Source organism: Bufo bufo, chromosome 2 (genome assembly GCF_905171765.1).
Source record: "Bufo bufo chromosome 2, aBufBuf1.1, whole genome shotgun sequence".
In the NCBI taxonomy this organism is placed as follows: Eukaryota; Metazoa; Chordata; class Amphibia; order Anura; family Bufonidae; genus Bufo; species Bufo bufo.
In genome coordinates, this window is record NC_053390.1 from 607,694,849 (window position 1) to 607,710,392 (window position 15,544).

The 15,544-nt window shown below is 42.0% G+C and overlaps 1 protein-coding gene across 1 annotated transcript in view; it reads right to left on the reverse strand.

Moving 5' to 3' along the window:
* Positions 1-472: 472 nt before the first annotated feature.
* The window catches only part of ANXA5 (annexin A5), a 74,255-nt gene continuing 59,183 nt past the window's right edge, over positions 473-15,544 (reverse strand). Inside the window, exons 10-13 of the mRNA XM_040418401.1 lie at positions 12,146-12,241; positions 10,315-10,373; positions 5,254-5,376; positions 473-1,480 (exon numbers count right to left, since the gene is read on the reverse strand). Of these exons, the coding sequence (XP_040274335.1) occupies positions 1,418-1,480; positions 5,254-5,376; positions 10,315-10,373; positions 12,146-12,241 (341 nt within the window). The 3' untranslated portion in view covers positions 473-1,417. The remainder of the gene's footprint in view (positions 1,481-5,253; positions 5,377-10,314; positions 10,374-12,145; positions 12,242-15,544) is intronic.

Consider the following 15,544-nt stretch of genomic DNA (forward strand, 5'->3'; position numbering starts at 1 on the left):
TTTGCCAGATTTTTGTTAGAGATTTAGCAATTCTGCCAGAGAAAATGCCGCTATGCCATTTTGGCCTGCTTTTTTTGCATTATCTCCGATGGAGGTACCTACCAGAACCCTGCCGTAGATATGAACCTAGCCTAAGCATTACATCTTGATCCACAATGCAATAAATTACAAAACAAATATATTGCACTAATAATTATTAATCGTCTTAGGACCCCCTGCCACAGCAGTCCATCAACAGCAGTGTTTTTTTGCACTTTGGAAATGAAATAGTTATAGTGTGTGTACTCAGAAGCTCAAAAACAGCATTACCAGATTGCAAAGTGAGGATTTTAATATTTCCAGAGATAATAGCTTGCTGTACACCGACTGTGAAAGAAGAAATACCAAGACTTTCAGGAAAACATTTAGAAAATCAATCTAATAAGCTGTACAGATCTAAAAGCTAAAATGTAAAAAACAACCACGCATGAATACATTGTGATATTAGGAGATTTATTTCTTATAAAGGAAAGCATGCTTTACATTATGTCATGTACCTGAACATATAAGGCCGGACTCTGTCAAGTGCAACACCTATCACTATGTTGAAGATCTAATACTGTGAAAAGCAGCTCAGAAAGTGAGTAAAAAAAAAAAAATCCACAGAAAAGAATTCGGTAGAGTGAAATACGCATCTGATATCTGAAATGGAACGGTCTCGGGTGACTGGAAATTGCAGCTACTGGCTTTAATGCAAATTTTATTGAAAAGTAGTAGAATAGCAGTTACATATAAATATTAAAGTCTGCCTTCAATGGAATGTATATTAGCACCTGGAATATTGCCCCAGACTACACGTCAGGCTAGTTTCACACAGCCATGATATGGGCACATTTTAGCATCCACAACACTCAGAATCCCCCCCTATGGTTCTATTGGTTCAGTATAACGACCATGGGTCTGGATATTGCAGATGTAAATGGTCTTTTACATAGGCTGATGAACATGCGAAGAAACTTTCCTATGAATGTTCATTCTCGATCATTGCTCCATGTAAACATCTGGCCAATCAGATGACAAATGCTGACAAACGCTAATTTGTCGTTGAGAATAATAGAAAAAAAAGAGCAATTGTAAGTAGTGAACAATCCTTCATGCAGCCATTCGTTTGGGCAATTGTCTGCCTGTGTAAAAGGTCCTTAAACAAGGATCGATCAACTTGCTGTATTGTCAGTGGCGCTCATTACAGGCAGAAATCTGCTTTGTATAAAAGGATCCTAATACAGGGGCTAACGTGTTGCTATTTGAATGCTGTAACACAGATGTTATAGGACAGTATGGGGGGGGGGGGCGCAATACACTTAGCAAATAGATATAGTAACTGTTCTAGTATAATATTCAGCCTTTATACATGGTTGCATTCTTGGGAACAGTAACATTACTCATCATCCCCAGCACATACAAGGAGGAGGGTATTTCTGTAGTCTCCAGATGTGTCACCCTGCAGGAAAAGCATAACAATTATAAGGCATGGATGAATACAGTCTTCAATGAGTTACATAGAATCCACAGAAGAGGAAACAACTGGTTTGCATTAAGTCAGCTAGTGGTTACTTCTGCTACATTACTGCTAACACTAACAAAAACAGTTGCCATAGTTTCCCCCTTTATGTAAAACTATAAATATTATATCTCAAAACACACACAAAATAGGGAACCCATTTTAACAATTTTGGTGTCAGTTTGCATATTTAAAAAATAAAAAGCAATAGTTTAAAAAAAATGACTTAAAACTGTCTCCACAGTTTTCCCAAAACAAAACAAAATTCTCTAAAAAAAAATTTAAAAAAATAGTTAGGACCATTAAACCACCACGTGCACTAAATCACCATAGGATAGGTCATCAGTATTAAAGTCTCAGAAAACCCCTTTAACCACCTCAGCCCCCAGTGCTTAAACACCCTGAAAGACCAGGCCACTTTTTACACTTCTGACCTACACTACTTTCACCGTTTATTGCTCGGTCATGCAACTTACCACCCAAATGAATTTTACCTCCTTTTCTTCTCACTAATAGAGCTTTCATTTGGTGGTATTTCATTGCTGCTGACATTTTTACTTTTTTTGTTATTAATCGAAATTTAACGATTTTTTTGCAAAAAAATGACATTTTTCACTTTCAGTTGTAAAATTTTGCAAAAAAAACGACATCCATATAGAAATTTTGCTCTAAATTTATAGTTCTACATGTCTTTGATAAAAAAAAAAATGTTTGGGTAAAAAAAAAATGGTTTGGGTAAAAGTTATAGCGTTTACAAACTATGGTACAAAAATGTGAATTTCCGCTTTTTGAAGCAGCTCTGACTTTCTGAGCACCTGTCATGTTTCCTGAGGTTCTACAATGCCCAGACAGTACAAACACGCCACAAATGACCCCATTTCTGAAAGTACACACCCTAAGGTATTCGCTGATGGGCATAGTGAGTTCATAGAACTTTTTATTTTTTGTCACAAGTTAGCGGAAAATGATGATTTTTTTTTTTTTTTTTTTTTTTTTTTTTCTTACAAAGTCTCATATTCCACTAACTTGTGACAAAAAATAAAAAGTTCTATGAACTCACTATGCCCATCAGCGAATACCATGGGGTCTCTTCTTTCCAAAATGGGGTCACTTGTGGGGTAGTTATACTGCCCTGGCATTCTAGGGGCCCAAATGTGTGGTAAGGAGTTTGAAATCAAATTCTGTAAAAAATGACCTGTGAAATCCGAAAGGTGCTCTTTGGAATATGGGCCCCTTTGCCCACCTAGGCTGCAAAAAAGTGTCACACATCTGGTATCTCCGTACTCAGGAGAAGGTGGGGAATGTGTTTCGGGGTGTCATTTTATATATACCCATGCTGGGTGAGAGAAATATCTTGGCAAAAGACAACTTTTCCCATTTTTTTATACAAAGTTGTCATTTGACCAAGATATTTATCTCACCCAGCATGGGTATATGTAAAAAGACACCCCAAAACACATTCCTCAACTTCTCCTGAGTACGGGGATACCAGATGTGTGACACTTTTTTGCAGCCTAGGTGGGCAAAGGGGCCCATATTCCAAAAAGCCCCTTTCGGATTTCACTCCTCATTTTTTCCTGAATTTGATTTCAAACTCCTTACCACACATTTAGGCCCCTAGAATACCAGGGCAGTATAACTACCCCACAAGTGACCCCATTTTGGAAAGAAGACACCCCAAGGTATTCCGTTTTTTTATACAAAGTTGGCATTTGACCAAGATATTTCTCTCACCCAGCATGGGTATATGTAAAATGACACCCCAAAACACATTCCCCAACTTCTCCTGAGTACGGCGATACCGGATGTGTGACACTTTTTTGCAGCCTAGATGCGCAAAGGTGCCCAAATTCCTTTTAGGAGGGCATTTTTAGACATTTGGATACCAGACTTCTTCTCACGCTTTGGGGCCCCTAGAATGCCAGGGCAGTATAAATACCCCACATGTGACCCCATTTTGGAAAGAAGACACCCCAAGGTATTCAATGAGGGGCATGGCGAGTTCATAGAAATTTTTTTTTTTTGGCACAAGTTAGCGGAAATTGATATTTTTAATTTTTTTCTCACAAAGTCTCCCGTTCCGCTAACTTGGGACAAAAATTTCAATCTTTCATGGACTCAATATGCCCCTCACGGAATACCTGGGGGTGTCTTCTTTCCGAAATGGGGTCACATGTGGGGTATTTATACTGCCCTGGCATTCTAGGGGCCCTAAAGCGTGAGAAGAAGTCTGGAATATAAATGTCTAAAAAATTTTACGCATTTGGATTCCGTGAGGGGTATGGTGAGTTCATGTGAGATTTTATTTTTTGACACAAGTTAGTGGAATATGAGACTTTGTAAGAAAAAAAAAAAAAAATTCCGCTAACTTGGGCCAAAAAAATATCTGAATGGAGCCTTACAGAGGGGTGATCAATGACAGGGGGGTGATCAATGACAGGGGGGTGATCAATGACAGGGGGGTGATCAATGACAGGGGGGATGATCAATGACAGGGGGGTTGATCAATGACAGGGGGGTTGATCAATGACAGGGGGGTTGATCAATGACAGGGGGGTTGATCAATGACAGGGGGGTTGATCAATGACAGGGGGGTGATCAGGGAGTCTATATGGGGTGATCACCACAGTCATTGATCACGCCCCTGTAAGGCTTCATTCAGACGTCCGGATGCGTTTTGCGGATCCGATCCATCTATCAGTGCATCCGTAAAAATCATGCGGACGTCTGAATGGAGCTTTACAGGGGGGTAATCAATGACAGGGGGGTAATCAATGACAGGGGGGTGATCAGGTAGTCTATATGGGGTGATCACCACAGTCATTGATCATGCCCCTGTAAGGCTTCATTCAGACGTCCGGATGCGTTTTGCGGATCCGATCCATCTATCAGTGCATCCGTAAAAATCATGCGGACATCTGAATGGAGCTTTACAGGGGGGTAATCAATGACAGGGGGGTGATCACCACAGTCATTGATCAGTGCATCCGTAAAAATCATGCGGACATCTGAATGGAGCTTTACAGGGGGGTGATCAGGGAGTCTATATGGGGTGATCACCACAGTCATTGATCATGCCCCTGTAAGGCTTCATTCAGACGTCCGGATGCGTTTTGCGGATCCGATCCATCTATCAGTGGATCCGTAAAAATCATGCGGACGTCTGAATGGAGCTTTACAGGGGGTTGATCAATGACAGGGGGGTAATCAATGACAGGGGGGTGATCAGGGAGTCTATATGGGGTGATCAGGGGTGATTAGGGGTGATCAGGGGCTAATAAGGGGTTAATAAGTGACGGGGGGGGGGTGTAGTGTAGTGTAGTGGTGCTTGGTGCTACTTTACTGAGCTACCTGTGTCCTCTGGTGGTCGATCCAAACAAAGGGGACCACCAGAGGACCAGGTAGCAGGTATATTAGACGCTGTTATCAAAACAGCGTCTAATATACCTGTTAGGGGTTCAAAAAAACACATCTCCAGCCTGCCAGCGAACGATCGCCGCTGGCAGGCTGGAGATCAACTCTCTTACCTTCCGTTCCTGTGAGCGCGCGCGCCTGTGTGCGCGCGTTCACAGGAAGTCTCGCGTCTCGCGAGATGACGCGTATATGCGTGACTGTGCGCAGGGCTGCCACCTCCGGAACGCGGTCCGGAGGTGGTTAAGCTTTCAAATAACTTTAAAAAAGTGAAACAGTAAAAGAAATACATAATATTTTACCTTAATTGCCTGGAGAAGAGATTTCCCAAAATTCTTACGGAACTCCTTCCTAATGTCAAGCAAATCAATTTCACTCCTGGAAACCATAACTCTAATCAGGGTGCAATCATCAGTGCCAGCTCCCTGCAGTGGGTGAAATGGAGACCAAAATTAATATGATCAAATGAATATACAGGGAGTACATGCTCATCAGGGGGACAATAAATGTTATTCTTTGTATAACAAAAAGTTAGACAATTTTCCATTATAAGACACAGCTTTCATAACTGCACAGCAAGGAGTCCTGTGTCCATCACTTAAACAGAGCAGATTTAATTTCCGTGAAAGCATACAATAGCAGTGACTACTGAATACTGCATGCAGAGGTCCTGAAAACAGTGATTTTTGCTGAAACTATCTTTAACACCCCAGAGTGGTGTTACCACTTCTGCACCTTGCTACTTTCTCTATTAGTCTAACCTCATGTCATCTTATGTATTTATTCCAGGTCCTCCACAATGTGCATTCCTATTTTGTTATGCAACTGTTATGTTCACATGTAATGTGCCTGGTTCATCAGCAGGTGGCAGCAAACACGGCAGAGCTATACTTAGAGAGAATGGAACTTGCCATTCCATTCTAACCCCCTCTGCAGGAAGGGTGGGGCAGAAGTTTTAGTCAGCATAGCTTAGCCCCAGCTAGGGGAAGGGTGTACAGGGGAACGTCTCTGCTGAACGTGCCCACGCCAGCCAGAGCACCCTAAGCTCTGCTGGCCATGGAGACCAAAGCTTTAAGCCTCAGGAGCCAGGAGGAAAGTTCCCTGGCATAACCTAGAGTCAGACTACAAAGTGAAGTGCAGCATACAGAAGAAGCAGTTATACAGCCAGCCTGTCAGTACAGCAGAGTCAGAGAGAAACAGATATAGCAGAGTAGAGTTTGCCTGCCAGTTTCATGCTAAAGCCTGCTGGAACCAAGACAAAGCCTGTAAACCATTTTGGAAAAAGGTTTATGCAAAGTAAAGCTGCCATTGAACTTCATCTCAAGGTCTGGACTCCAGTTATTCTTTTATCCCTCAATTATTCCCCCTATTTATTGCTTTGGAGTCAAAGCCTGGGGTCCAGCCGTATCCAGGTAGGAACACCGTGACACACACAGACATTTTAGGCCGCACTATACCACTCGTCATTCCTACACCTGGGTCGCGTTAGAGGTCTCTAGGGGGAGGCGCCCGTTGCACATCCTGTAACATAGTATTGACCATCTTCCTTTGTAGACGCCTATATCTTGTTTTTATTATTATTTATTTTACTTACTTCTAGAGCGCTGACATATTCTGCAGCGCTTTACAGACATCATCATCACTCACTATCCCCAGTGGGGCTCACAGGCTAGATTACATGCAGAAATAAATCTTACCACTGGATGGCAACAAAAACAATCTGTAATACATAAAGAAACCTAAATTTTCCTATATAGACAAAAAAATAAAAAATAAATCACACCAAGAAGGAGGAGTTGTTGGAATCTAATGAAACTCATATGTCGGCCACCTCTAGTCTGCATACAATAGGATATAAGGTTGGGCATGGAGGCAAAAAGGTTCCTCATGGTATCCTGCGGCACATTTTCCCACAGATGTTACCGCTGGGCCTGTAAATCCTGAACGCACATAGGTGACTAAAGCTGGCGTCCCAGCTGGTCCCATAAATGCTTAATTGTCAATAAATCTGGTGACGGGGCAGGTCATGAAAGTGTTGCAATCTGTCTGAGACATTCCTGGGAAACCCTTGCCGTGTGTGGTTGAGCAATATCCCACCAAAAAATTCCACTTGGATGCCCTGCCATGAGAGGCAACACATGTGGCCGCAGGATGTCCTGCACTTATCGCCATCGTATCTCTACTAGGGGTTACCGACAGTTGTATATGATGGGTATCAGATTATCACTCCAGCAGTTCGAGCAACGTGTCGCTCCACAGCAAAGGGAGGATTAAAGCGCTCACCATGAGGCCTCCATACTCCAACTCAACAATCGTTTAAACCCAAACAGAACTGGGATTTGTCGCTAAAGAAGATTCAGTTCAAGTCCATAGCAGCCCAGGCTACTCATTCACGAAACCACTGCAAACAAAGGCGACACTGGCCAGTTGTCAATGGCAGGACACTTAATGGGTGCCATGGCACCAAATTATCTTCTGATAAGCACCTGGAAATAGTACAGGCAGATACAGGGGTGTAATAGGTGCCACCTGTGTCTGGATGGTGGACAATGAAACTGTGGGAGATGCTCATGTTTGTCAGTGGATCAAAAAGATCCTCTATTGAGTGCATCATAGAGGCATGTTTATCAGTCAACAATCTCTCACCAAAGGTACACTACCGAAAAATAACCTCTGAGAGTCTTCTAGTGCAGTGGAGGAAGCATTTTTATGCCCTCTTGTGGCAAGACGCAGTGTCTAATCAGACCACACCTAAATCAATCATATACATATGTGCCTGAGACATAACTGCAGCAATCTGACATTTCGATCTGGGCGTGTTATTTTTTTGTCAATGAGTATAAAATATTAAATTATATAACATTTTCATATAATAAGTATACCACTGTTGCAGTTTACATTTATTCATGTTTTTAGTGCTTGCATGTGTCTTAGCACATGACTGCTTTTTTTGCAGCCATGGTAGCTTGCACCTGGACCCTTTTCCCACATTGCTTGGAGGTGCTGGTCTAACTTAGTTTTTTTTGCATTGTACATTTGGGGGAGCGGCTGCCCCCTATTGGACCATACACTCCTGCCCATCTGTCCAGGGCTTCTAATCAAAGTATAATATAGCTGGATTCTACATGGTGCTTAATTTTGCAGAAGCCTATAACAAAACCCCAGGAGACGGAAGTCCATTAGTGTAGGTCCTGTTTGTTAGAAGCCACTGAGGAAGAAGTCAGAGATTTATGGGACTTCGAAACGTGTCTGGGAAGAATCTGGACCCTATAACACCACCATTCTTGCGTACGATGGAGATTACCTTCATTTGAACCTCCTTATTACCACCCGTCTGAGAAACAGACTCGTCCCGTATCCAAATCTGTGCTCACTAAAAGAACTTCCTGGAGTGATACTGTCCCAGTCCTACCTTGACCGGAACAAGCCAGGACTCGAGCACGAGGGACGCCGAAGAAGCAGGGACCAGAGGAAAAAGCCGCACTTCGACTTTGGAGGTAAGGGAGCAGTACAGCTCATAAACAGGTGGGACGCCACCAAAGAGCTGGAATCCCGAATAACATATATTGCAATTAACTTGTGAACTAATACTCAGAGTTTCCACTACGAAATATTGACTGTGAGAATCGCTCGAATATTTGGTCTTGGACTCCTATAACATCAGTAACCCATAGCCAATAAATCGAACTGAAATCAGCTTTTCTTATGAAAATTATACAAGTATCCTGCAATATGTGGCGATTATAGTAGTCGAATATCCGATGATTACCTCAATCGAAAAATCCGGTTCTGACGATTATTATATTCGATAACCAGATTATATTGTGGTGGACATATCAAGTACTGTCAGGCTCATGCGATTTATTAGCCATCTTATGCCTCAGGGATTTTCATTTCGAATTTTTGAACCGTCATTTTAGTGATGTTTTAATTGTTTTTGTGTTTTAATTTCTGTACAATTTACGTATCTTGTATGCTTTTTTAAATATATGACTTTTTTAATTAATATGATTTATTGAACACTGCAATAATTGAACTTAATAAAGTCGAATGTTTGAGCAGTCCTCCAGATATACGAGTGCCATATCTTCCATTGCTATTTCTTCATAAATCTCTTGGTGTGTTGGAGTTAACAGATATTGAGCACCACTCCATCCCTATTGACTAGTAGAGCCACCCCATTTTGCATACATATTTTTCCTGTTTGTTAGAAGCCACCTTGTCATTGATAGATGGACCCGACACTATTTTGATTACAAAAAAAAAGTGCTCAAAACAGCTTCTCATTTTGCAGTTAGGTCTGAATGACAGAAATGATTTAAATGTGTTTTTGTAATAGCGTACTTGTGTTTGTTTTTAATTGACCTTTTCGATTTGGTGCGTTTGGTTGTTTACGGTTTCTATGACAACTGGATGCATAGTATAAGAGGTCAGCACGTAGATACGTGCTGATGTAGTGGCCTGAGGAAGCGCGACTGTGTGCGAAACGTCCGTCTCCGCTGTATGTGGAATTGGCTAACTGCAACCCAGCCGTTTTGGAGATTTGTTATAATGAATTAAAAGAAGAAAAGAACCAGTGGCGAGTGCTGCCTATTTCTTCGTCTTGTTTTGGAAGATTTGGATGACTGTACTTTAAGGATTGTGCATCGCTGTGACTGGTTTATAAGGAGGTATCAGGAGATACTTGTGGAGCATTCGGGTTTGCTGGAAAGTATCGGCAGTGCCACCTGTAACTATCTTTTGGAGTGAATGATCGGTAACACTATAACCCCCAGATCCATAAAAATTCAACACAGCAGATTAGATTTTTTAACATATGCATCTCAAGTCAGCAACAGGGCCAGACAAAATGCTCATGCACACGAGTGTAATGGCTCAGTGCCCATGCTGCGGACCGCAAATAGCAGTCCGCAATGCATGGGCACCAGTCGTGTGCACTCCTTTTGCGAATGTGGACCCATTGACCTGAATGGGTCCACAAACTACATGTTCTTTCTTTTTGCGGAGCGGAGGCACGGACCCGAAAGTCCACAGGGGCGATTTGTAGTTTTTCCGATCCGTGCCTCCACTCTGCAAAAGGTGAAGTTCTATCCTCGGTCGTATCTTGCAGATTGCGGACCCATTCAAGTCAATGGGTCCACACGGCCAGCGCCCGTATATTGCAGACCGGCCGTTTACCGTCCACAATATGGGCACTGAGCACTTGCACTCGTGTGCATGAGCCCTTACACTGACGTTTTCTCAGATAATGCAATTAATAACCAGTTGTCAGGCTACCAACGCTGATCACAATCAGAATGCTTCAAATACAGGATAGACAACGCTGAAATGGAATTATTATTTTTTTTTTTTTATGAACTTGCCTTCATTGCTTGATGGAGAGTTTCTGCAAAATAGCCAGGAACGCTTCGGACACTCTTCACTGAAAACACAAAGCATTCACTTCAGGTTTGTTTTACAGACAGGGCCCTGGGCAAAATCAAAAGTGGGGCCCTAAATCTTGTGGAGGAGTGGACTGCACCAAAGGCCTAATTTACACATTAAGAAAAAGTGTTATAACTCGGGAACGGAGCCTGGGATCAACAAAAGAAAAGCAGCATTTTAAATCAGATGAACCACAGCTATGTATCTATGCAAACCAATGGATAGGGAGGTTGCTGGTGACAGGTTTCCTTTAGGGGTCATCACACTCTTACCAGAAAATGACTTGTTTAAATCAGATTTTTTATTTTTTTTGTGATTTTCCACTTCACTATTTATATTTTATAAATCTACAGTCCTGCAGTTTTTACACTGGCCATCGGGCCTAATATGTTAAGACCTCTTTTTCTGTACAAATCACTTTTCAATAGTCATCTCATTACCCTCATAGGCAAGATTACAATGAAAGATAATGAAAATATAGATAACACAGGATCTACCATGACACTGATTTCTGGCAGGTAAATTATCTTCCTCTGTCCTTCATTTAGTTGCCTCTATATTCTGCTGCCCTTATATCCAGTTATAAATAAAGCTAAAAATAATTTGCAGCTTTTTTAAAAATAGATTATCCTATTAAACTCAACAAGTATACGGTGATAACTGCAATGATGTCAGTATAATAGAGTCATTTATCAATGCCAAAAAGTCTTTGTCTATAACACGGGTCCTCAAATCAAAAGGATAACAATTTGGGATAATGAAAAATGTGCTTAGATTGTATAACATCTAATAGTCTCTTCTGGCTACTATAAAACTGGACATACAGTTGCAGCAGAGCTAAACATGATGGTTAACGCGTTAAGTAAACAAGGACAAGACTATATTAATTGACTTTCAATGGCTTGTGAGGAGATAACACTGTGCCATGTAGCATCAGGCTACGTCTACACAACGACATTTGTCGCGCAACATTTTGTTGCACCAATGTCGCGCAACAATTTTTATAATGGCAGTCTATGGTGTCGCGCTGCAACATGCTGCGACTATGACGCAACTATTGCAGAAAAATCCATCTTTTCCATGTTGCAGTGTGACACCATAGACTGCCATTATAAAAATTGTCGCGTGACATTAGAGCAACAAATGTCGTCGTGTAGACGTAGCCTCAGAGTCAATTTTAGCTCGGCTACATCTATAATCTGTCAGTCAATCATAGGTGTTGTGCTAGAAATGCAAAATTGAGGAAAACATCATGAAAATAATCATAATATACAAGAATGTACAGCAAGGAAGACGACAAGACTATAGAGAATAGATTAGATTAAATAAAATTAGTTTCCACAAGGGGCAAAAATAGGGATGGGGGCTCTTTAGTAAGAGTGTAGATGTCAGTCTCTTCCCAATAAATATATTTTGAGCTTTTCTTTATATAAATATAGCTGTCCTATTCGGTACTCCCGTGACATCTCTTATGTGCCCATGATTAGAATACACCACTGCATTATGCTCCAGAGTTTTGAAAATCAGACGGGACCACTTTAACATCATTTATTTTAATGTATTTTACTACATTTTATTAAATATGTTTTATTCAGTCAGGTGTCCATGTTTAGGTAGTTTGTGCTCATGGAAAAAAAAAAAAAAAAACTTTAGACAAAAAGGAAAAACAACACCTAGAAGAATTTCCTGATAGCTGTTGGTAAAGGTACAGTTTAAGCGTCGGTTTTAATACCAAAACGGTACATTAAACAAAAAAGCATTGATCCCTACCTATGGCAAGAAGAATCTTTTGAAAGTGACTAGATGTCTCTCGCCCAATGCTTTCTTCAATCTGATATCCAGAGATGGTCATGTATTTATCAAACACTGAAAGAAAAAATAATAATTCATCGTCTCTCATGCGAAGGTTATTTATACCCTGGAGTCTGATGTTATGAAGTCAATTCATGCAAAACACTGCTAACCAGTGTCAAAGGATTATAATCATACTTGCAGACTTTTAGAAAGCAAATCTGGAATTTGTGGATCCGGAAAACATTACGTTCATGTGAATGTAGCCCAATTCCAAGCACCACGGATCTCTGCTTATTATACACCCTAAGGCCTCTTTCCGGATCCGGCGTGTACTCCACTTGCCGGAATTACACTCCGGATCCGGAAAAACGCAAGTGTACTGAAAGCATTTGAAGACGGAACCGTCTTCCAAATGCGTTCAGTGTTACTATGGCACCCAGGACGCTATTAAAGTCCTGGTTGCCATAGTAGTAGTGGGGAGCGGGGGAGCGGTATACTTACAGTCCGTGCGGCTCCCCGGGCGCTCCAGAATGACGTCAGAGCGCCCCATGCGCATGGATGACGTGATCCATGTGATCACATGATCCATGCACTTGGGGCGCCCTGACGTCACTCTGGAGCGCCCGGGGAGCCGCACGGACGGTAAGTACGCTGCTCCCCGCTCCCCACTACACTTTACCATGGCTGCCAGGACTTTAGCGTCCCGGCAGCCATGGTAACCACTCTGAAAAAGCTAAATGTCGGATGCGGCAATGCGCCGAAACGACGTTTAGCTTAAGGCCGGATCCGGATCAATGCCTTTCAATGGGCATTAATTCCGGATCCGGCCTTGCGGCAAGTGTTCCGGATTTTTGGCCGGAGCAAAAAGCGCAGCATGCTGCGGTATTTTCTCCGGCCAAAAAACGTTCCGTTCCGGAACTGAAGACATCCTGATGCATCCTGAACGGATTTCTCTCCATTCAGAATGCATTAGGATAATCCTGATCAGGATTCTTCCGGCATAGAGCCCCGACGACGGAACTCTATGCCGGAACACAACAACGCAGGTGTGAAAGAGCCCTAAACAATATTGCATTGAAACGTGAGGGAACAGTGAAAGGGCATTGACTACTACGCCACTATACAGTTTTCCCTCCTGTGCATTTTTGCTAAGTGTTCTGTCTTCATACACGTTCACACAGTGTGCAGTCTGACATTCAGCATAAACCATTCCTGTCTTCCAAATAAGAGGACTGTTCTTTGTAGTCCAACTTGTTTATTGGTCAACAGGTTGTACATATGTGATTGATAAAACAGGATTGTTTGGTAAAACTACAAGAATACAAATAACATGTATAAGTATTAAGCATAGCGTAGCATGTACTTTAACATTACATTAACACTGAATCATATGGTAAAATGGCTGCATGTACATAAGATTGCATGGCTAGCTAACAGTAATAACTCCCTGAGTAACAATTACAAGTAGCTGAACAGCTCTGCAACTCACAATATCCCTGAAACAAAGGTAGATATCTCACCAGATATGATTTTACAAGAATGGTGGAGTTTGAGAAGGAGACATGCATAGGACAGCTCTGCTGATGTGTCCTGGAGACTTCTTTCCCAGGATGCTTTGCACTCCCACAATGCAATAGTATTGTAACAGGCAAACAAAGTGTAATACAACTTAACACCACTAGATGTATGCTATAACCATACTAAACACTTCAGAATTACCCTGACCCTGGCAGAATGAACTAGAATAATTTTCTAACCCTGCTGGGCAGATCACTGACTGTTAAGGCGATACTGAGGAATCGGTGTGGACTGTCTTCTGTGAAGATCCACTGGTATTCAGAGTTTGTGTGGCTGGCAGATTCTCTTTGATTCTTGTGTTTTACCTGTTCACTTAATGTGCCACTTAGACCCCTTTCAAACCAGCATAACGGATTAGGTCCAGATGCGTTCAGTGAAACTCGCACCATTTTGCAAGTTTAGTCAGTTTTGTCTGCGATTGCGTTCAGTTGTTCAGCTTTTTCTGCGTGGGTGCAATGCGTTTTGATGCGTTTTTCACGCACGTGATAAAAAAACTAAAAGGTTTACAAACAACATCTCTTAGCAACCATCAGTGAAAAACGCCTTGCATCCGCACTTGCTTGTGGATGCAATGCGTTTTTCACGCAGCTCCATTCACTTCGATGGGGCCAGGGCTGCGTGAAAAACGCAGAATATATAACATGCTGCGATTTTCACGCAACGCAGAAGTGATGCGTGAAAGACAAAGCTCATGTATACAGACCCATTGAACTGAATGGGTCAGGATTCAGTGCGGGTGCAATGCGTTCACGTCACGCATTGAACCCGCGTGGAAAACTCGCTCGTGTGAAAGGGGCCTTATGGGTTGTTTGCTATCTTAGCTCCTTGGTTCCCCTAAATCAGCCCATTTCCATTTATGCCTCTGGATCTTCAGAGGCAGTTGTTGGTGGGAGGGGTTCCTCACAAAAACTGTCAGGATTTCTCACAGTCATTCATTTGTATATACAGTCGTGGCCAAAAGTTTTGAGAATTACATAAATATTGGAAATTGGAAAAGTTGCCGCTTAAGTTTTTATAATAGCAATTTGCATATACTCCAGAATGTTATGAAGAGTGATCAGATGAATTGCATAGTCCTTCTTTGCCATGAAAATTAACTTAATCCCAAAAAAAACTTTCCACTGCATTTCATTGCTGTCATTAAATGACCTGCTGAGATCATTTCAGTAATCGTCTTGTTAACTCAGGTGAGAATGTTGACGAGCACAAGGCTGGAGGTCATTATGTCAGGCTGATTGGGTTAAAATGGCAGACTTGACATGTTAAAAGGAGGGTGATGCTTGAAATCATTGTTCTTCCATTGTTAACCATGGTGACCTGCAAAGAAACGCGTTCAGCCATCATTGCGTTGCATAAGAATGGCTTCACAGGCATTATATTGTGGCTACTAAGATTGCACCTCAACAATTTATAGGATCATCAAGAACTTCAAGGAAAGAGGTTCAATTCTTGTTAAGAAGGCTTCAGGGCATCCAAGAAAGTCCAGCAAGCGCCAGGATCGTCTCCTAAAGAGGATTCAGCTGCGGGATCGGAGTGCCACAAGTGCAGAGCTTGCTCAGGAATGGCAGCAGGCAGGTGTGAGCGCATCTGCACGCACAGTGAGGCGAAGACTTTTGGAAGATGGCCTGGTGTCAAGAAGGGCAGCAAAGAAGCCACTTCTCTCCAAAAAAAACATAAGGGACAGCTTGATCTTCTGCAGAAAGTATGGTGAATGGACTGCTGAGGACTGGGGCAAAGTCATATTCTCCGATGAAGCCTCTTTCCGATTGTTTGGGGCATCTGGAAAAAGGCTTGGCC